Source organism: Erythrolamprus reginae, chromosome 12, assembly GCF_031021105.1.
Source record: "Erythrolamprus reginae isolate rEryReg1 chromosome 12, rEryReg1.hap1, whole genome shotgun sequence".
NCBI lineage: Eukaryota > Metazoa > Chordata > Lepidosauria > Squamata > Dipsadidae > Erythrolamprus > Erythrolamprus reginae.
The window spans coordinates 29,543,810-29,564,929 of NC_091961.1; the positions used below are offsets into that span (position 1 = coordinate 29,543,810).

At 42.5% G+C, this 21,120-nt stretch overlaps 2 protein-coding genes and 2 non-coding genes across 4 annotated transcripts in view; all 4 read left to right on the forward strand.

Moving 5' to 3' along the window:
• Positions 1 to 4,205, forward strand: part of CLMP (CXADR like membrane protein) — a 49,220-nt gene extending 45,015 nt beyond the window's left edge. The window contains exon 7 of the mRNA XM_070765874.1: positions 559 to 4,205. Within this exon, the coding sequence (XP_070621975.1) occupies positions 559 to 853 (295 nt within the window). The 3' untranslated portion in view covers positions 854 to 4,205. The remainder of the gene's footprint in view (positions 1 to 558) is intronic.
• Positions 4,206 to 6,722: 2,517 nt separating this feature from the next.
• HSPA8 (heat shock protein family A (Hsp70) member 8) lies at positions 6,723 to 19,789 on the forward strand. The gene is made up of 9 exons (XM_070765557.1): positions 6,723 to 7,203; positions 10,671 to 10,882; positions 12,156 to 12,361; positions 13,199 to 13,351; positions 14,203 to 14,758; positions 15,416 to 15,618; positions 17,030 to 17,228; positions 17,988 to 18,220; positions 19,403 to 19,789. The coding sequence occupies exons 2-9, from the start codon at positions 10,678 to 10,680 to the stop codon at positions 19,586 to 19,588; spliced, it is 1,941 nt and encodes a 646-aa protein (XP_070621658.1). The 5' UTR covers positions 6,723 to 7,203; positions 10,671 to 10,677; the 3' UTR covers positions 19,589 to 19,789.
• LOC139175106 (small nucleolar RNA SNORD14) lies at positions 10,405 to 10,500 on the forward strand. Its single transcript, XR_011560469.1, has one exon. It is a non-coding gene; the product is annotated as a small nucleolar RNA SNORD14 (small nucleolar RNA).
• On the forward strand, positions 16,271 to 16,368 carry LOC139175107 (small nucleolar RNA SNORD14). Its single transcript, XR_011560470.1, has one exon. It is a non-coding gene; the product is annotated as a small nucleolar RNA SNORD14 (small nucleolar RNA).
• Positions 19,790 to 21,120: the final 1,331 nt, after the last annotated feature.

A 21,120-nucleotide genomic window follows, 5' to 3' on the forward strand; every position in this document is an offset into this window, starting at 1 on the left:
AGAGTTTTATTGTATTGTTTTCATTGTTCATTTCCGTTCGTTTTGGTGTTTGATTTTTAAGGGAGGTATGCACACATTATGATCACAAAATTAACAAAAATTAGGTCACTTGGAAGGGAATGCTTTATTTCAGTCAGTGCTTCTATAGTATTCTTTCTTGTTTCTCAGTCATGAATTTAAATAGAGGTTCAAATGTTTTGTCTACCAAGTTGTTTTTACCATGTATCAAATAGTTCTGTTCAACAGTTTAATAATAATAAAAACAATATCAATTCAACTCCAAACATCAGGCTTATGTAACCAACAAAAATAATGTAACAGCACTGTAAAGAAAATTATTTTTAAAAATGCTACTTCTTTTAACCATGAGGGACAGAAAGTATTTTGTCAACCGGAACAACTGAGAAAATGGTCTTGGCTTAAACAAGTAAATATGACTAGACTGCTGGCAGGTAACCCAGAAGATTTGCTAAATCTCAAACACATCTATGTTGTATGACTACTCCTGGTCCTTTATTACTCAGATTCTCAATCATTTTTGCTTTCTTTTAATCCCAGGGAAGATGCAGAGGCACCCAAGGCCCGATTAGTCAAGCCTGGCTCTTCCTCTTTGGGCTCCAGAAGTTCACATTCTGGTTCTTCCTCAACAAGATCCACAGAAAACAGTGCCTCCCGCAGCCAGCAAACCCTGTCAACAGAAGCTACTCCACACTTAACACCGACCCAGCACAGCCACCTTGAGATGAATGGCAGGAAAATTGAGCCAAAGAGAAGTAACTACACCAGTTTGGTCAAAACGGAAGCGACCCCTACAATGATGCCTGCTCAGAGTCGAGCTTTCCAAACCGTTTGATTTCAGATCTGTCTATTTGGGCTCCACTTATATCCATAACCATGCACTGCCAACATTATGCAATTATTTTATTTTCCAATGCAACCTTGGTTTTCTATAATCATGCACACATACACACACACACAAAGAACAAAAACCCTCAGTATTTTTCAATCTTTCTGTTTTGAGGTACAAGCAGACTTGTAAAAGAGAACTCGTAAAAACAATTAGTATTTCTATTTTTTTAAGATTTTTTTTTTTTAATTTTTGTGATTAAAGCTTGGAAGGAGAAAAGGGAATGCTGACACAAGAGGAATAGCATTTTGCAGTTTTGGATCAATTTGCAATAGAGATGTCCCAGCAGAATTTTTAAGGGAAAATGAAACACATACATATACAATAGTCTTCTCGGTTGTGACCTCTGTTTTTCACTGCTAATGTTAAATCTGATCAGCTTCAAGAGAAAACTGACAGGACTTTGCATGTGTCCTTTTTTTTTTTTTGAGTTATCAATATTTGGACACATCACCAAGAACAAAGCAGAAAACGGTAACTTTGGGGAACAGTGAGAAACAATATTAGACTTTAATTGGCCTTCTTTACTGGAGGGACTTTCTGTGAACATGGAAGTGCATTAATTTAAGAAGGTACGTACGACTGAATACAGCTAAAGAATATAGACATTAGCCCACTGTGACCAAGCTAATGTATTTGTATGTATGTATATATTCATAAATAATAAGCAATTCCACTAAAGGGAATTATATCCTAATGGATCATTAGAATGTGAGATCAGCATCAAATCCTGAATTCCATTTACAAGTTTTTCAAAATGGTGTTTTTAAAAAACTGTTCTCTATGCTGGACATAGTGACATTCATTTTTAGGATGAATAGTGCCAAAGGGTTTTGTGGGGGGAGCATTTTTGGTCAGAATACAATGTCATGTAAACATTTTGAGATAATAATCTAGAAAATGTGATCATTTGGATGGAGACAGCATACTCAAACTTGTAAATCTAAGTGCAAAATTTAAAGGAGATATAAAGAATGGAAATGAGCTGGGAATGAAGATTTCAGCACTGGTGTTAACAATGCTTTCATCTCTCCGAAATGGAAAGTCTCATCTACGGACGGAACTAGCATCATCCAGCTTTAACGATAAGAAAATGCAAGTTGTTTGACTTCAAGTGCCAACTAGATTGCAAAGATGATGGGTTTTAAACTGATATTATTCCAGGGGGATTATTTCCATCACATTCTTAAACACAGTCAGCAAGAAGGAAATAAGAGAACCGCTAGACTCATATATTATAAGAGTAATTTATAATGGTGACTTAGGATTCAAAAGTAGGATGTGCATTGCTAATACCGGGCAGTCAGTATTATAGATCTTATAAGGCTGTGACAGAAAGCTATTTTCACAAGAAATAAGAAGCAGGTTTCCAGCTATACAACAGACACACTTAATTTAGAAGTCTCCATAACAAAATTTCTGGAGCATCTTGAAGCACATTCAACTATGATTAAAGTCGGCATTGCACGAATTCCTCAGCCGAGTCTTATATATGCTCACTCAGAAGAACCAGACGTGTCAGGCTTCCTCTCTGCTTGTTTAGAATGTTAGGATTATTTCATCCCTCTCAACCAAGCTAGTTTATCCCTTCATAGGCCTTAACTGAATATTTAAAAAGCAATTCGGCTTACAATCTATCATTTCAAGTCCCATAACACAGAACTCAACAGGAAGAAAATAGAACCCAACGCAGATGAACTATTTCATCATTTTATTTATACCAAAGCTCAGTATAATGCAGGTTATCAATCAAAATAATTATCCCAAGCTGTTTCCACCACCTTTTGAATTAAAAAGCTATTTAAATCTTATTTTAAAATTGATGCTTAATGAATGAAGTACTGTATAGAAATCAAATAATTAGAATGTCTTGCTACAAAAAAGGGGAGACCTGGGGGAGGGGGCTATAGGCACTGTTATTTCTGAAAAAGTGGCTGGCACCATGAAAAAATGCTCATTAGAAAGAATGGGAATCACAAAATTTAGTGTATGGAAAAATGCTCCTTGAAAGATAAATTGGCAATACACACTCCATTTGTTTTTCTACTTTAATAAACAACCACTTTACAGGAAGTGATAAATTACATGCAAATACCGATATATATATATATCAAATCCAAAAATGAATTAGTCCCAATGCTACCTCAACCATTAGCACAAAAACTATGCTCAATTGTAATAAAATGCAACAAAACCCAAGCAACCCATTCTATAAATTCATACACACAAAAACAATTATTTTTAAAAATTCTGAAAGTTCTGCCTTTTAAATCAGCAAAAAAATGCATTCACCAAATAAGCCCCTCTCCACCCCATCAGTATTCTTTATGCTTTTTTTCAACTCCATGGTTTGTGTTCTTCTAAAACCACCTACTCTGCCCTATTATAGCTACTGTACTTTAAATTATCCACATTTCATTTACTTTCTAACCCACCCCCTTCCTTCTTCCTTCCCTGTTTTAAAAGCTTATCCTGCAGCAGCCTGTTTCCTTTTTCCTGATAAATCTATCTATCCATTTTTTTCTTTCCTGAAGCTGTACTTTATCCATGGGGATGCAGAAGTATGTTGAAAGAAAATGGAACAGTAGCAGCTAAGATTCCCAAAGGCCCAAGTGTTGATTCTGTTGTTTTACAAGTCTTTTCTATTTCAAAAAGAGCAATCCATGAGAGGCATAAAATCTTATGGCACACTTGGACAATTAGCCACTGCATTGCAATCCCTGTAAACTCTAAAACATGTTATTTAGTATATACACAGATGTTTTGAACCTCTTGTTTATATTCACCAGCCAAACTCTGCAATCTGAATTCTACCACTGAAAAGAATAAATGAGATTATAAAATAAAAGTAATGTAAGGGAATTCCTCAGATATTGAGGGGGGAAATTATGGTGCAAGAAAAAATAGTATGTCACTTCACTAGGATTTCACTGTAAAAGGGAACATTTAAGCACAATGGCTCCAAATCCATGACCTTAAATAGTATCTCACAAGGGAAACACTATACTCTGAACAGCCAATTATTACTACTTTGTAAAATATTCTTTCAACATTGTTACCTTGTATGCAATTTACTATGTAGTACTATGTATTACTGTTGTACAAATTCCTCCTTTTCTTTCTTTTTTTTTGAACTGGTAAACTGAGGACACCTTCTTGTCTGCCGCCATTCATGATTTGTGCTCAGCATAAGCAAAGCAAAAGGGAGTAAATATTTATTTTAAACAGTCCTGATTCCACCATTTTAAGACTTGTTTTTAAATAAAGGCTGCCAAACTGCAGTTCAACTAAACCAAAAGATTAAATTTCTCTGTCCAGTTTTTTTTTTTAAATTTCAGGGCAAGGTGACCGCGTTCAGCAATATTTAACGTTAATATTAAAATGCAAGGATCAGCATCTTAGATAAATGCAGAAAAGGTGGGCTGGATGAACAATATTTGTGAATGACCAACTATGATCTGCTTTTTGGGTTGAAAGCCAGTTTTTCATTCATTGCCCGGTTGGGAGGGTGAGAAGGAAGTATGGCCCCCTCTCCCAATTTTTCTGTGTCTCTGCAAATCCTTGGCTTTAAAAGAAAAAAAGAGGAGGAAATCTTCCTTTGCTTCTTGGATTAGTTCAGCCAATCATCTATTCTGATTAAGGAGGAGGGGAAAAATCCTTTCGGGGTCAAGGGAGGCCACATGGCGCCTGTCATCTCATCAGATTTGACTGAAGGAAATCGCTGCAACTTTTTCCCTGCAGTCAAGCGGCATGCATTAAAACGCCTCTAGGGCAATGGCGTCCTTGAGCACGAGCAGAGTGCCGCCTTCTCCTCGCTTCACAGCTACGGAGGCTCTGATAGCACAGCAAGCATATTTATTATGTATTTATTTTATTCATTATTTCAATTTCTCCGGAGACTCAAGGCGGCTTACAACATAACAATAAATACATACAGAAACATAGCATATTAGAAATCGAAGTTAACAGTGGACTAATTCAAACCTAAAAATCCATTAAAATGCTAAACTCCAATGTAGGCGACCCTAAAAAAACATGTCTTAAAAAACATTCAGTCACATTCATCCATATATACATACATATACATACATACATACATACATACATACATACATACATACATAGTTGATTTTATGTGGAAAAGAAAATTCGGAGGCATGAATTTAATTCGAAGGCAAGCCTGTAGCACAGAGGTTAATATCCTGCCTTGCATGCGGCAGCTACAGGTTCAAATCCCCGTAAGGGTGTGTCTAGCTGATGAGGCCATAGCAAGGCCAAAATAGATCTATAGTAGGCTCCTTTCCTTTTCACTATCAGCAAAAATATGTAACCTATATGTATATATATGTGTGTGTGTAACATACATGTGTATGTTTGCGCATCAGTGTGTATCAGGGTACAAAGATGGGCCTGGCTCATCCTACTCAGAATCAATCAGAGTTGGTCGAGGATAGTGAAGGGCTACCAAATGTTTTACTACCACACTGTGGGCGTGGATACCTTGCATTTTCTTTTAACATCTTTCAGCCCAAATTGAGTACTCTGGGGTGGAGCTTCCTTTTTGCTACCCCACTGCATTTGCCCCGTCTGGAAAGCAGCCCACCCATGCATGCATACATGCATATATACATACATACATACATACATACATACATACATACATACATATATATATATACAGTATACATCTCCAGAAATAGATCTATACTAGGCTCCCTTCGTTTTCACTTACCAGCAAAAATATGTAAAATAAATAAATAAATGTAGGTTACATATTTTTGCTGGTAAGTTGATAAGTGAAAAGGAAGGGAGCCTGGTATAGATATATTTCAGCCTTGTTATGGCCTCATCATCTCTCTCTATATAAATAAATAAATAATTTATATATATGTCACATGTTTTTGCTGAATTTGAAAAATAAGGGAGAGTAGGATAGATGTATTTTGGCCTTATTTTGGCCCCATCAGCTAGCCATACCCTCACTGGGACTTAAACCTGCAACCTTTGCCTTGTAAGGCAGAGAATTAACCTCTAGGCTACAGTATTCAATCTTTCAGCTCTGTACCAGGGAAGGGTTACATTTTGTGTCGAATCACCCTGGTATATTGAAGGAACATCACAGCTCCTTTTTTGCCTCTATGCCCAGCCCAGGGCCATTTCCAAGGCAGTTAATTTTATTGATAGCCGACAATTCTATCTGTATGTGTCACATGTTTATATATATATGTGTGTGTGTGTGTGTGTGTGTGTGTGTGTGTGTGTATAAACAAACAAATAATATCTATGTTCAACAGCCCCAAAGGTGCTTTTTGAAGAGGGAACTGAGTTTTTTGCGTTATCTTCCCTCCCACACATATCTCTACCCCTTTGATGCCGGGGGCTATGGCAGTTGTAGTCCAATATCAGGTTTTGGGGGTTTTTTTCCCTTCGAGTCGTTCGGCTCGCGTCCTCCGGTAACCTAGGCTGTGGCCTTTCGCCAACGCCCTGCAGCAACCGGAGCTCGCTCGGGCGCCATTTTGCCCGGCGGTTTTTCTCCTCAGCTCTCCTTCATCAAGGAGACGATCTGACCGGGCCCACCCACCACCTTTTCCCGCGCGCGCCGATTCGCCCGCGCCCTGATTGGCCGAGCGGCCCCCCCTCGGTCGACCCTCCGTTTCCAACTCGAATTGGTTCCTTTGTCTGTCTCTTAAAATCGTTTCCCAACCACGGGACGTTTCTTCCCTCCCACCCCCGCGCGCCTTCCTTCCTCGCTGCCCACCCCCGAGTATGCAAATTGTGGAACGACACTCTGGAAAGCGATTGGCTCCCGCTCGGAACACAAAGGGAAGAAGCAACCCGAGGCGTCGAACGTCCTCTTTCTCTCTTTCCCTTTGTCTCGCCTGTTCATGCAAATAAAGCGCGCCGTGAGGGAACGCCATTGGCTCCAGCATACGTCATCGCGTTGGAGGCCCCTCCTTCCCTCGCGCTCTGGGAGGGATGAACGTTCTAGAAAAAAGGAAAGAGGAAGAAAGGAAGGAAAGGAAAAAGCCGGCCGGCACCCCTTGACTCATGCGCCTCCTTGACCCGCCCTCGTCCCCCTCCCGGCTTTGTTACGTCACGGGCGCCGGCGGCCGTCATTGGCGGAAAGCCACCCTGCGGCGCTACGCGATTGGCTGACCGGCCGGAAAGAGGCGTCACTCTTCTGGAAGGTTCTCCAGAGGTATATAAGGTCCGGGGCCGGCCCGGGAAAGCCGCTTTCTCCTCTGGCCGGTCTCCCTGCTCGTTTTGCATCGCTTGGTCTGCGCAGGCGCAAACAGGTAATTATTCCTTTTTTTCTTGCAGGCTTGGAAAGAGAAAGGAAGGTGTTATAGGTTCTTTGTGGATTTTTAAATCAAAATTAATTTAAAATCTAAAATTGCTCTTTTTTAAAAAAAAATGAGTTTTATTTTTATTTTTTGCTAAAATAAGAAACGAAAGAGGGATTGCTGGGTTTCTACGGAGTGCAATGCAGACTGGGTGGAGGGAAAATGCATTCATTGGGGGGGGGGGACTTTCCCCCCCTCATTCCTCGTTTTTCAAGGTGACCTGCAATTTTTTTCCAGCCTTGATCCTTCCTTCGACCTTCTTCCTCCTTTCCTGGGTTGAGCCTTTTGTCTGCAATCGCCTCCCTGCAAGGAAAAAAAATAAGCGGGGGAGGTTTTGCATTGCATCAGGGGGCTCTTTTACACAGCATAGGCGGGGGCTGCCTTGCCCCACTTTTTCCCCCCAAGGCGTTGGCACTCTCTGCTTCCTCCCCCCCCAACGAAAGCTGATTAAGGCTATTAATGCCTCCTTTTGGCCTGGATTTAAGAAGGAGGAGGGGGCTTCCCCCCTCCAAAGGCTTCTAGGGTCTTGCAAGATGTTTCGTGACCCAGTTAGGTAACACGAGTGCTTAGAAAGGGAAGATGGGGTTTTATTCCCTATGAAATATCCATTCTGTAGCAAAAGCTCCTTCCTTATAGCACTGATGACCACCTAGTTGGGTCAGGAGACGCCTACGAGGAGAGCTCCCCCCCATGCTCATGGGACCCCCCCCACCGTCTTTATTCTATCCCCCTTTTTTCCTTTCTAGAACCCCTCCTTCCTAGCCCTAATGATGTCACCTAGTTGGGTAACAACGTCTCGGAGGAACCCCCCTCCAGTACCAAGATCCTCGCAGTCCTTAATACTGCCCCCTTCTCCTTTTGCCTTGATGACGTCACCTAGTTGGGTAACCAAACATCTGCGAGGAAACACCCAGCCCCCCGCTCAGGGTACCCCACAGTCCTTATTCCTCCCCCAAATTTTTCTTTCTGCCTAGAACACCCCCCCCCCCTTTTAGCCCTGATATTACCTAGTTGGGTAACAACACGAAGGTCCTCATAATCCAATGGTCTTCAAACTTAAGACTTGTGGACTTCAACTCCCAGAACTCTCCAGCTGGCTGGAGAATCCTGGGAGTTGAAGTCCACAAGTCTTCAACTTGCCAAGTTTGGGGATCCCTGCCTTAAAATTCTGGCCCCCTCCGCCACTTTCTTCCCGTAAACTCCACCCTTCCCTCCCTCCTTTTGCCCTGATGATGTCACCGAGTTGGGTAATGCGACGTCTGCAGGGAAAGCTGCTTTCTCTTCCCCTTCCCCCCAGTTGCAATCCCGAGGGAGGGGAAAAGGGGGGAATAAGGATTCAGGTCCTGAGCGTTTGTGGGGGGGGGGGGGGTGTTTGATTTTCTCGCAGGCGTTTCCTGACCCAACTAGATGGTCTCAGCAGTGCTTGGAAGAAAGGAGATTTTTTTGCTTTGTTATAGTGGATATTTAATAGGGGACAAAGCCCTCCCCGTCTCTTTCGCGTTGCCTAATTGAATCCCGAGCTGTGAATCGTTTTCTCTTAAAACGAGCGAGAAATAAAGGAAAAAGGGGAACCTCGCTACCCCCCCTTTTTTTTTTTTAATGCTTTCAATGGGCATTAAGCGATGCGGCTGCAAAAGGGAGAAAAGTAGGCGAGGTTTAAAAGGAAGCGGAGGAAATTGGGTCGGTGGGCTTTACTCCACGACTCCCCCCGGCTGCTAAAACTCGGGCGCGGGGGGGGGGAAGAAAAGCAGCCAGCGCGGGGGCGAAAAAGAAAAACCCGGGCATAGCCCAGCTCGGGTAGGCAAAGCTGGCTCTTCTCTGACATGTGGACTTCGACTCCCAGAAATCCTGTGCTAGCATGATCGGCCCAGGAATTCTGGGAGTTGAAGTCCATAAGTCATAGAAGAGCCCATTTTGTCTGGCTTTGCTTGCGCTTGCGGCCACGTGCTCACAGCGCGCTCTTCCGGTCCCGGCCGGCGCAGCACATGGGTCGGCGGGAAGCCCCGCCCCTTCCACGGGGCTTCTCTGCAGGGGCGCCGGCCACGTGGTTGCTCCCGCAAGGCAAATGGATGAATGGGAAAAGTTCCATTGAGAAGGACGGAGCTGGAGGGGGGGGGGGGGGGGATAAACGGAATTCTTTTGCCTGTTCTCCAAGGTTATGAAATTGCTTTCCCCCATTTGGTTCAGTTGCTCCAGGGAGGGTTAGATTTTTTAAAAAAAAATATTTTAATTTATTAAATGTACAAGTTTATTATTAAATTTATTTTTTTTCATTAAAAAATAAAATTATATATTTTTATTAACTAAAAGCAAAATAAACAGCCCTTCTATTTACAAATGTGCATATGGGTCAAAGAAAACAGCATGACTACAATAAAAGGAAAAAAGGCAAAGCAAAAGTACAAAAACAAGAATTTGCTTGGTGGGAAATAGGAGAGAAAGCTTCCTTTCTTTTCTCTCTTAGCTATCAAATTCTTATGTATAACTTTCCCTTTTGAAATAGTATTTCATGCAGTTTTTCATATCATTTAGCCCTGTTACAACCTCATTTTTGGTGTATTGTAGATCTATCGCTTTAATCATTTTAATCATACATTATTGCTATTCTATATATGTACAAATAAATAAATTTGTATAAATAGAAATAAATAAATTCTATATATATAAATACATTCTCTATATATATACTATAATTAACATTTACTATCTTTCACCTTTGTGATTTATTAAATTTATAATTTATTATCCGAGTTTATATTATTTTTTTGCCTACTTTGGAAGGAAGGGAGGGATAACAATAGCTTTAAGTTTATTGGATTTATATGGATTTATATTAGGCTTATATAGAGCTTCACAGCCCTCTAAGCGCTTTTACAGAATCAGCCTTTTAGCGCAGCTCGCTGGAGAATTCTGGGGGTTGACCTCCACAAATCTTAAAAATTGCAAAGTTTGTAGACTTCTGGTTTGACCGGTTGAATTGCTGTCTGGGAATTTTAGAAGTTAAAAGTTGCTGATCGTTTTTTTAGGTGCCCAGATTAACAATGGTAATTAATTAAACAACTGCTGCTTTAGTTTGCAAGGAACAAGACAGGGCATGGTTCTCATTTCCTCTTGGAGCTTCACCAACTGGGGGTTCACAGGACCAGGGTTTGGTTGCAATGATGAAGGTTCCAAACCATTCGTAGTTTCCACCAGAGGTTGAAACAAACCAATGTTGGCTTAAATTACCTTCCTTGGATGTCTGAGCGACCAAATGTCCTCGGTCAAAAGGCACCTGGTTATTTTTTTCCCTTTCTCCAGGGCTGCATCTTTTAGACACTAAGAAATTAGAAATTTAATTTTCGAGGAACAAGAGGGGGGGGGGCATGGTTCTCTCTCCAATGAATGACCGATGTTTGCTTTTTTTTTAACCTTTGCAGATCAACCATGTCTAAGGGACCATCTGTCGGGATTGACCTGGGAACCACCTATTCCTGCGTTGGGGTCTTCCAACATGGCAAGGTGGAGATCATCGCCAACGACCAGGGTAACAGGACTACGCCAAGCTACGTGGCATTTACAGATACCGAGAGGCTGATTGGCGATGCCGCAAAGAACCAAGTGGCAATGAATCCCACAAACACAGTCTTTGGTAAGGAGGCATGAGGGATCACCATGTGGGAAAGTGCAGACTTTAAAGAGGGGGGGAATACCTAAAAAGCTTTTAATTTATTTATTTATTTATTGGATTTGTATGCCGCCCCTCCGTAGACTCGGGGCGGCTAACAACAATAATAAAAACAGCATGTAAATCCAATACTACAACAGCTAAAAAACCCTTATTTTAAAACCAATCAATACCTACAAGCAAACATACCATGCATAAATTGTAAAGGCCTAGGGGGGAAAGAGAATTTCAGTTCCCCCATGCCTGGCGGCAGAGGTGGGTTTTAAGGAGCTTACGAAAGGCAAGGAGATTGGGGTTGTGTAGGTTCTGCTTGAGCAGGGGGTTGGACTAGATGACCTGCAAGGTCCCTTTCAACTCAAAGGAATAAATAAGACCGAGGCCTCCCAACCTTTTACTATACCCCACACCCCTAGAATGCTTCTGATATTCTCCCACCCCTTATAAAAGTAAATAATTATCTGCATGTAATTATGCATATACCACGGATAGGCAAAGTTGGCTCTACTATGACATGTGAACTCCAACTCCCAGAATTCTTGAGCTAGCATGATTGGCTCAGGAATTCTGGGAGTTGAAGTCCACAAGTTATAGAAGAGCCAACTTTGCCTACTCCTGGCATATACACAATAATTCTTAAAACTTCCAAACTGGTTTGGAACTATTGATATATATATATATAAATCATTGCAGTGGCCAAAGTTTATGGCTCTTGACACCATTCTAACATTAAGTGGTAATTAGATTTCTGTTTCTTAAAGCAATGGGACCTTCATTTATAGCACTGAGACTTAAATACTACTTTACAGTGCTTTGTAGTCGTCTCTTAACATTTTGCCCCAAACAATCTGGGTCCCCATTTTATTATTATTATTATTATTATTATTATTATTATTTATTCGATTTGTATGCCGCCCCTCTCCTGCAGCCTTCAGAAGGATGGAAGGCTGAATCATGCTTGAACCCCCTGGGGCTTGAACCCCCAAACTGCTGGCAGTCAGCAGCCTGCAGTACTGCACTCTAACCACTGTGCCACCAGGGCTCTTACGTTCAGGGCTTCTGTGAACGTAATAGGTTTTGAAAATGCAATAGTGTGGTTGCTACCTGCCCATTATAAAACCACAAAATTGCAACCTTGGCTTGATTTTAAGAGGTGCTGTTTAAGCTCTTCTAACATGTGTTCTAATTTGCACATTTTAAATAAGGAAAGATAATTAACATTTTCACTATCTTGGAATAGATGCCAAGCGTCTGATCGGCCGCCGATTTGAAGATGCCGTCGTCCAGTCGGACATGAAGCATTGGCCCTTCACAGTCGTGAACGATGCGAGCAGACCCAAAGTCCAGGTGGAATACAAAGGAGAAACCAAGAGCTTTTATCCCGAAGAAATTTCTTCAATGGTGCTAACAAAAATGAAGGAGATTGCAGAAGCCTATCTAGGAAAGGTGAGCTCTTTGAAAGGAAGGGGGAAGCGGACTCAACGTTGTTTCTCTTAACAGCTTTAAAGGGATAGTGGACTTCAAGTCCCTGAATTATTCCTCAGCCAGGAAGTTTACACCTCTTAAAAAGTTGCTGAAATTTGAGATACACTATCAAGCATTTTCCCCGTTTATTTATAGAAACATAGAAGATTGACAGCAGAAAAAGGCCTCCTGGTCCATCTAGTCTGCCCTTATATTATTTCCTGTATTTTATCTTGGGATGGATATATGCTTATCCCAGGCATGTTTATGTTTATTAGATTTGTATGCCGCCCCTTTCCTTAGACTCGGGCCGGCTCACAAGACAATAAAAACAGTTCATAACAAATCTAATAATTTACAATTTAAGATATTCTAAAAACGCCATTATTAAGCAGACATACATACAAGCATACCATACATAAATTGTATAGGCCCAGGGGAGATGTTTCAGTTCCCCCATGCCTGACGACAAAGGTGGGTATTAAGGAGTTTACGAAAGGCAAGGAGGGTAGGGGCAGTTCTAATCTCTGGGGGGAGCAGGCTCCAGAGAGTCGGGGCCGCCACAGAGAAGGCTCTTCCCCTGGGGCCCGGCAACCGACGTTTAGTTGATGGGACCTGGAGAAGGCCCACTCTGGGACCTAATCGGTCGCTGGGATTCGTGCGGCAGGAGATATTCTGGTCCAATGCCATGAAGGGCTTTAAAGGTCATAACCAACACTTTGAATTGTGACCGGAAATTGATCAGCAACCAATGCAGACTGCGGAGTGTGTTTAAATTCAGTTACTGTGGATTTATAACTTATTTTTTCCCCTCTCTAGACTGTTACAAATGCCGTGGTCACAGTCCCAGCTTATTTCAACGATTCCCAGCGCCAAGCTACAAAAGATGCTGGAACCATTGCTGGTCTCAACGTGCTCCGGATTATAAATGAGCCAACCGCAGCTGCGATTGCTTACGGCTTGGATAAAAAAGTGAGTGGTTGAAGGTTGGGAAATCTTCAATGCATAAGATGCTGGGGAATCCTAAATCCCTTGGGGGATCCAGCTTGGGTTTTTCCATTGACAAGAGTTGTTCATGCCAATATTCCCAGTAATGTACCTATTGAATGCAGAACTTTGAGGCAGATCAATGTAATTTATTTATAAGCCAACCACCTCTTTTCAGACTGGGCAGCATACAGCAATTCAAAACAATATGCAGTAATCCCTCTCTACATTCACTGTTCATATTTTGCAGATTCGCTACTTCACGGGTTTTCAAAGGGGGCTTAAATCCATTGAAAATTTTAAATCCATTAAAATGCATAAAATTCTTCTACAGTACTACTGTACTCTATTAAACTGGTAGGATATCATATGTAGTTCCAGCTGAGAAACATTATGGAATGACTGTTTAATGCAAAGGATGGGTTTTAAAAGTCCAAATACTTGTTAAATACATTTTAAAAAATCTTTACTTCACAGATGGTCTTGGAATGCATCCCCTGTGAAAAATGAGGGATCACTGTAGAAAAAAAAGAAATAATTCTTACCAAATTCCTCAAAAAACAATTTATTGGATACATCATTTGCACAACTGGTGAAAACCCAACTCTGGGAGTTGTCACTGTTTTCAGCTAATTAAAAATGGAACTTTTCCCCCAATAGGAGGTGCTGGGCGGTTGCTAGGTTACTCTACTCTTCCTCAGCCACCTGTTGAAATGTCCTTGCTTCCCACAGGCAGACTTATAGTTTCGATGGCCAAGCCAAGTTATTCCCTGGGCCACGTTCGCTTCAGGGTTCTGTCTGACCTTTCACCTTTTCCTAAACCCCCTCCCCTCCAGGTTGGTGCCGAGAGGAACGTGCTGATCTTTGATTTGGGCGGCGGCACTTTCGACGTCTCCATCCTGACGATCGAAGACGGCATCTTTGAAGTGAAGTCAACAGCCGGGGACACCCACTTGGGGGGCGAAGACTTCGACAACCGCATGGTCAACCATTTCATCACCGAGTTCAAGCGGAAGCACAAGAAGGACATCAGCGAGAACAAGCGGGCCGTCCGGCGCCTGCGCACCGCCTGCGAGCGGGCCAAGCGCACCCTCTCCTCCAGCACTCAGGCCAGCATTGAGATCGACTCCCTCTACGAGGGCATCGACTTCTACACGTCCATCACCCGGGCTCGCTTCGAAGAACTGAACGCCGACCTCTTCCGCGGCACGCTGGACCCCGTGGAGAAGGCGCTGCGGGACGCCAAGCTGGACAAGTCTCAGGTGCACGACATCGTGCTGGTTGGCGGCTCCACCCGGATCCCCAAGATCCAGAAGCTCCTCCAGGATTTCTTCAACGGCAAAGAACTCAACAAGAGCATCAACCCCGACGAAGCCGTCGCCTACGGAGCAGGTAAGGGGGATGCAATTCCATCTTTTACAGAATTTAATGTCCTGCATTAACACAGCTCCCCTAATATTAGGTGTCGTATTATTCCGTGTATAAGATATTTTTTCTTTAAAATATTTTACTTATTTGAACATTGAGGTGTGTCATACATACAGGAGTCTTCATACGTCAGATGAATCTCCTAGGTGCAACTCTATATCATTCCTCTCTATTGCAGTTGTTTCCTGTATCACGGTGGCACTCTTAAGTTTCATCTCTATTGTTCCTGTGATGCATTTCCTGTTTATTCTCTACACTTAATTACTCTTAACAAAGGTGGCTTCTGCACAGTGATGGCTTTAGAACAGTAGTCTTCAAACTTGGCAACTTTTAAGACTTGTGGACTTCAACTCCCAGAATTCTCCATAGCTGGCTGGAGAATTCTGGGAGTTAAAAGTCCACAAGTCTTAAAAGTTGCCACGTATGAGGATTCCTGGCTTATAGTGTGCTTAACTATAAGATATACAAAACAACGATCTGGATGTAGTATATATTAGATTACCCAAAGGAATTCTTAAATTCCTTACATGACTTCAGCCAGGTTTTAATAATGTCAAAAAGCTTATGCCAGCAAGCAAATAGGATACTCACCATATGTTAAATCTCTTTTTATTTCCATAGCTGTTCAAGCTGCAATTCTTTCCGGGGACAAATCCGAAAACGTGCAGGATCTCTTGCTTCTGGATGTGACTCCTCTCTCTCTGGGTATCGAGACCGCCGGTGGCGTCATGACCGTCTTGATCAAACGCAACACCACAATCCCCACCAAGCAGACTCAGACGTTCACCACGTATTCCGATAACCAGCCAGGGGTGCTGATTCAGGTATGCGGAACCCACGAGGGGAGAATCCCGTGGGAGAATTGGTTATACAGTGGTACCTCTACCTACAAACGCCTCTGCTTATGAACTTTTCTAGATAAGAACCAGGTGTTCAATATATTTTTTGCCTCTTCTCAGAGAACCATTTTCACTTACAAACCCGAGCCTCCGAAACTAACTGGAAAAGGCCAGGGAGAAGCCTCCCTAGGAATCTCCTGGGAGGAAACAGGGCCGGAAAAGGCAGGGAGAAGCCTCCATGGGGCCTCTAGGAATCTCCTGGCAGGAAATGGGGCCGGAAAAGGCAGGGAGAAGCCTCCTTGGGGCCTCTCTAGGAATCTCCTGGGAGGAAACAGGGCTGGAAAAGGCCAGGGCGAAGCCTCCTTGGGGCCTCTAGGAATCTCCTGGGAGGAAACGGGGCCTCCACCCTCCCTGTGGTTTCCCCAGTCACACACATTATTTGCTTTTACATTGATTCCTATGGGAAAAATGGCTTTTTCTTACAAACTTTCCTACTTAAGAACCTGCTCACAGAACGAATTAAGTTCGTAAGTGGAGGTGCCACTTTATCGTGATTGCTGAAAATGTTTTGAGAGGCAGAGTTACATTTATTCCCTCTTGGAGCTTCACCAATTGGGGTGCACAGACCAAGGTTTGGTTGCAATGATGAAGGTTCCAAAACCATTCGTAGTTTCCACCAGAGGTTGGAAGAAAACCAGTGTTGGCTTAAATTACCTTCCTTGGATGTCTGAGCGACCAAATTCCCTGGGTCAAAAGGCGCCTGGTGATTTTTTTTCTCTCCAGGGCTGCATCTTTTAAACATTAAGAACTGATTTTTAGTAGAAAAAAGTTTATTAAATTTATTCTGCTGAAAAAAATAAAGAGAGCACTCAAATAACACCTCAGATCTGAAAGAATGAAATATTCTCATTGAATACACAAAGTTGAATGTGGACAGTTTGATTTCACAAGTTTGATTGACTTGCAGTTACATTGTGTTGTTTTAAGTGTTCCCTTTATTTTTTTTTGAGCAGTTTATAAACATTTAAAAACACAATACATAATCTTTTAACTTCTGTTTCATACTTGTTTGCATGTTGTATTGTACAATGTCTTAAATCAGACAAAACAAAATATAGAAAGGGAAAGAACAGATAGTGATAGAAGAAAAAAAGAAACAAACATAGTTTAGTTTGCGAGGAACAAGAGGGGGAGCATTATTAAACACTAAGAACTGAAAAATTGAAGTCAGCTTAATAATATTTCTAGTAGCTAGACTTACAGCTTGCGTCTTCTTCCACCGGTCTGGCTAGACTTAAAAAATGGGGGCTTTTCTCATAAAGTGGGGAAATTTCCCACCACTGGGAGTTTTAGCACAGGCCTGCTTAAACCTCCTTTATTCTGCTTGCCTTCTCAGGTGTATGAGGGGGAGAGAGCCATGACCAAGGACAACAACTTGCTGGGCAAGTTTGAACTGACTGGCATTCCTCCAGCTCCAAGGGGTGTTCCTCAGATTGAAGTCACCTTTGATATTGATGCCAATGGCATCCTCAACGTTTCGGCTGTTGATAAGAGCACAGGCAAGGAGAACAAGATCACCATCACCAATGACAAAGGTGAGTCTTCCATAAAGAGAGACCAGGCATTGCCTCCAAACATTGAATGTTGAGTCTAGACCACCAGAGGTAGGTAAAGTTTGTTCTTCTATGACTTATGGACTTCAACTTCCAGAATTCCTGAGCCAATCATGGCAGCTCAGGGATTCTGGGAGTTGAAGTCCACATAGAAGAACCAACTTTGTCGACCCCTGGTCTAGACAGTCACTTACCTTGGGTTGACTCAGTGTCAACCCCTAACCCCCAACATTTTCCCCTTAGACTATCCACGATTGACCCCTCCAGGTTCCTTAGAGGTCAGTAAGGGGCGTACATAAGTGCACCAGTGTGCCTTCCGTTCCCTGTCCAATTGTCTCTCCCTATCTCCAATTAACGTGTATTATGCATTGGAATAAATAAATAACTCCCAGAATTCTGGGAGTTGAAGTCCGCAAGTCTTAAAGTGGCCAAGTTTGAGGACCCTTGACCTGGAGGCTCTCTGGAAGCCCAAAACACCCTCCCAGCGCCTCTGCGCAAGCCAACAATCAGCTGGCTGGTACACACATGCACGTTGGAGCTGAGCTAGGGCAACAGCTTGCATGCCAGCAGATGCATGCCCCACCTGTGGGACCCGTGCCATAGATTCGCCATCACTAGATTTAACAAGTTGGCTCTTGGCTTGTCCAACGGCTTTGCTTCAAACAGTGCCACCGTTTGTGGACTTCTATTGGGTGTTTGGCATGGAAGGAAAAATCAATCATGATTCTTGCTTCTCCATAGGTCGTCTCAGCAAGGAAGACATTGAGCGCATGGTCCAAGAAGCCGAGAAGTACAAGGCTGAGGATGAGAAGCAGAGAGACAAGGTGTCGTCCAAAAACTCCCTGGAGTCCTACGCGTTCAACATGAAGGCAACAGTGGAGGACGAGAAGTTGCAAGGGAAGATCAACGATGACGACAAGCAGAAGATCTTGGACAAATGCAATGAAATCATCAACTGGCTGGATAAGAACCAGGTTTGTGGCCAAACTGGGACGTCCTTTGCAGGGGTTTGCTGGCGTCCCCAAGTGGCGCTGCTGTCAAAGAAAAGAATAACATTAGGGTCACAAGGGTGAAGGTTCCAAAGCTGCTTTTTGCCTGAAGGTTTGAAAAAGCCTATGTTCTAAATAACACCTGAGTGACCTTTTTTGCAGTTATATCGCATTATTGAAAATGGCTGGATTTTGGACCTGGCCTTTTTTCCTTGAAGAAAGGTCTTAACTTTTTACCTTTACTGAAACACAGAAACAAGGGGATATCACTTAATTAATAAATCAATATATGTTGGTTGCTGGGGCCTTCTTGGGTTTTTAAAACACCTTTCCGAATTGCAAATTCAGGCAAGGTTATTCTCGTCCAGGGGTAGGCAAAGTTGGCTCTTACATGACATATGGACCTCGACTTCCAGAATTCTTGAGCTAGCATGATTGGCTTAGGAATTCTGGGAGTTGAAGTCCACATGTCATGAAAGAGCCAACCCCTGGACTAGATGACCTGCAAAGGTCCCTTTCAACTCAAATAAATAAATAAGATCGGGGCCTCCCAACCTTTTTCTGTACTCAAACACTTGATATTCTCTGTTGGTATGTCTCGGTATAGCTAGGCTATGAGACCTTTGACATACACTGAGCAGAGAATTTTAACAGAGTGTAGATGTGTGTAGATGCAAAGCCAATATAATAAGCATTAAGCAAATACACTCCCCCCTCAAGGCAAAGCAAAAGCGAATGAGCGATAAAGCATCATTGAGAAAAGGAGTACTGGCGCCCTCTTATGGCGAACCAGCCCAAAATATTTAATGTGATAGACTACAATAGGTAGTTTACAATGGCAAACCCTAACAACCATGTACCTTGGAAGAGTCTACGGACAGGGGCGGCATACAAATCTGATTAATAAAATAAATAAAAATAAATAAACATTCTCCCACCCCCTTTAAAAGTAAATAATTATGTGCATATAATTACACATATAAGGCAAACTTGACTCTTCTATGAGATGTGGACCTCAACTCAGAATTCTTGAGCTAGCATGTTTGGCCTAGGAATTCTGGGAGTTGAAGTCCACAAGTCATAGAAGAGCCAACTTTGCCTACCCCCTGTTATAGTCCTATTGTCTTTCCTGGGTTTTTAATACGTTTCTCCTGTTAATCTTTATAGACGGCCGAGAAGGAAGAATTCGAGCACCAGCAGAAAGAACTGGAGAAAGTCTGCAACCCTATCATCACCAAGCTGTACCAGAGTGCTGGAGGGATGCCCGGTGGGATGCCCGGCAATTTCCCTGGGGGTGGCGCCCCCCCCTCTGGTGGAGCATCTTCTGGACCAACCATTGAGGAGGTTGACTGAAGATCCGGAGATGTCGGCACTCCATGGGGCCACCTTCAGAGCTTGAAGGACTCAACCACAAGGGCATTCTTGATACTTTTGAATAGGTGCACAGGGGGAAGGGGGACAAACACTGCACTTTACCAGTATGAGTACTGTATAAGGAACAAGTGAACATGTAACTCCAATCCCAATAAAACTTATTTAATTGGCAACGTGGAACTGGTGTTCTGCTTTTTTCTTAGTTTAAAAAACGTGTTTTGATAATAATAATTTTAATAGTTTACTAGGTTTGTATACCGCCCCTCTCCGAAGACTTTTGGGCCAATTCTACTCCAGACGAATGAATACTATTGACTATTGGGTTATGTAGCAAATTATTATTATTATTAATTATTATTATTTATTGGATTTGTATGCCACCCCTCTCCGCAGACTCGGGGCGGCTAACAACAGCAATAAAACAGTACAACAAAATCCAATACTAAAAAAACAGTTAAAAACCCATTATATAAAAACCAATCATACATACAAACATACCATACATAAAATTGTAAAGGCCTAGGGGGAAAGTGTATCTTAGTTCCCCCATGCCTGGCGGCAGAGGTGGGTTTTAAGCAGCTTACGAAAGGCAAGGAGGATGGGGGCAATTCTAATCTCTGGGGGGAGTTGGTTCCAGAGGGTCGGGGCCACCACAGAGAAGGCTCTTTCTATGGGTCCCGCCAAGCGACATTGGTTGACGGGACCCGGAGAAGACCCACTCTGGGACCTACCTAACTGGTCGCTGGGATTCGTGTGGCAGAAGGCGGTCCCTGAGATATTCTGGCCCGGTGCCATGAAGGGCTTTATAGGTCATAACCAACACTTTGAATTTAGAGAATTGTTTCTCAAGTTTTTTCAAGAAACAACTTAATATTTTATTTATTATTTAGATTTGCATGCTGCCCAATCCTGAAGGACTTGGGGCTTTTCTCTGAAGATGTTTTGCTTCTCAACCAGGGAGTTTCTTCAACTCTGGATGGGAAAGATTTATCAGGGTGTCAGCAAAACTGGAAATTAAGGAAATCAGAATTTTCAGGGAAATCACGGGAATTCATGAAAAATGTGGCAACAACTTGCTTTCTCAGCTACCAATATTTCTCCACGGCTTAGCCATTTGGTATGATGTTACCTACGATCGCGCCTTAACTAGACCGCAATTCACAGGGAAATCGGGGAATTTCAAAATTATTTGCATTCTTCCAGAGCAGACCTCTTCAAACTTTTAATATCTTCAAACTTCCAGCAGACGTGGTAGATAAATCCACAGTCACTGAATTTAAACATGTCTGGGATAAACATATATCCATCCTAAGATAAAATACAGGAAATAGTATAAGGGCAGACTAGATGGAGCAGGAGGTCTTTTTCTGCCGTCAGACTTCTATGTTTCTAATATATGTAGACTTCAACTCTCAGAATTCTCCAGCCTGCCATGCTGAAGAGGTAGAAGTCTTCAAAGTTGCCAAGTTTGGAGGTCCCTGTTCTAGAGCAGTGTTTTTCAACCAGTGTGC

Excerpts from the sequence above, each read along its gene's own strand:
- HSPA8 (XM_070765557.1), top strand. The coding sequence starts at position 10,678 with ATGTCTAAGGGACCATCTGTCGGGATTGACCTGGGAACCACCTATTCC. Across the intron at positions 12,362-13,198 it reads CAGAAGCCTATCTAGGAAAG|ACTGTTACAAATGCCGTGGT; the intron begins GTGAGCTCTTTG and ends TCCCCTCTCTAG. Across the intron at positions 14,759-15,415 it reads AGCCGTCGCCTACGGAGCAG|CTGTTCAAGCTGCAATTCTT; the intron begins GTAAGGGGGATG and ends TTATTTCCATAG.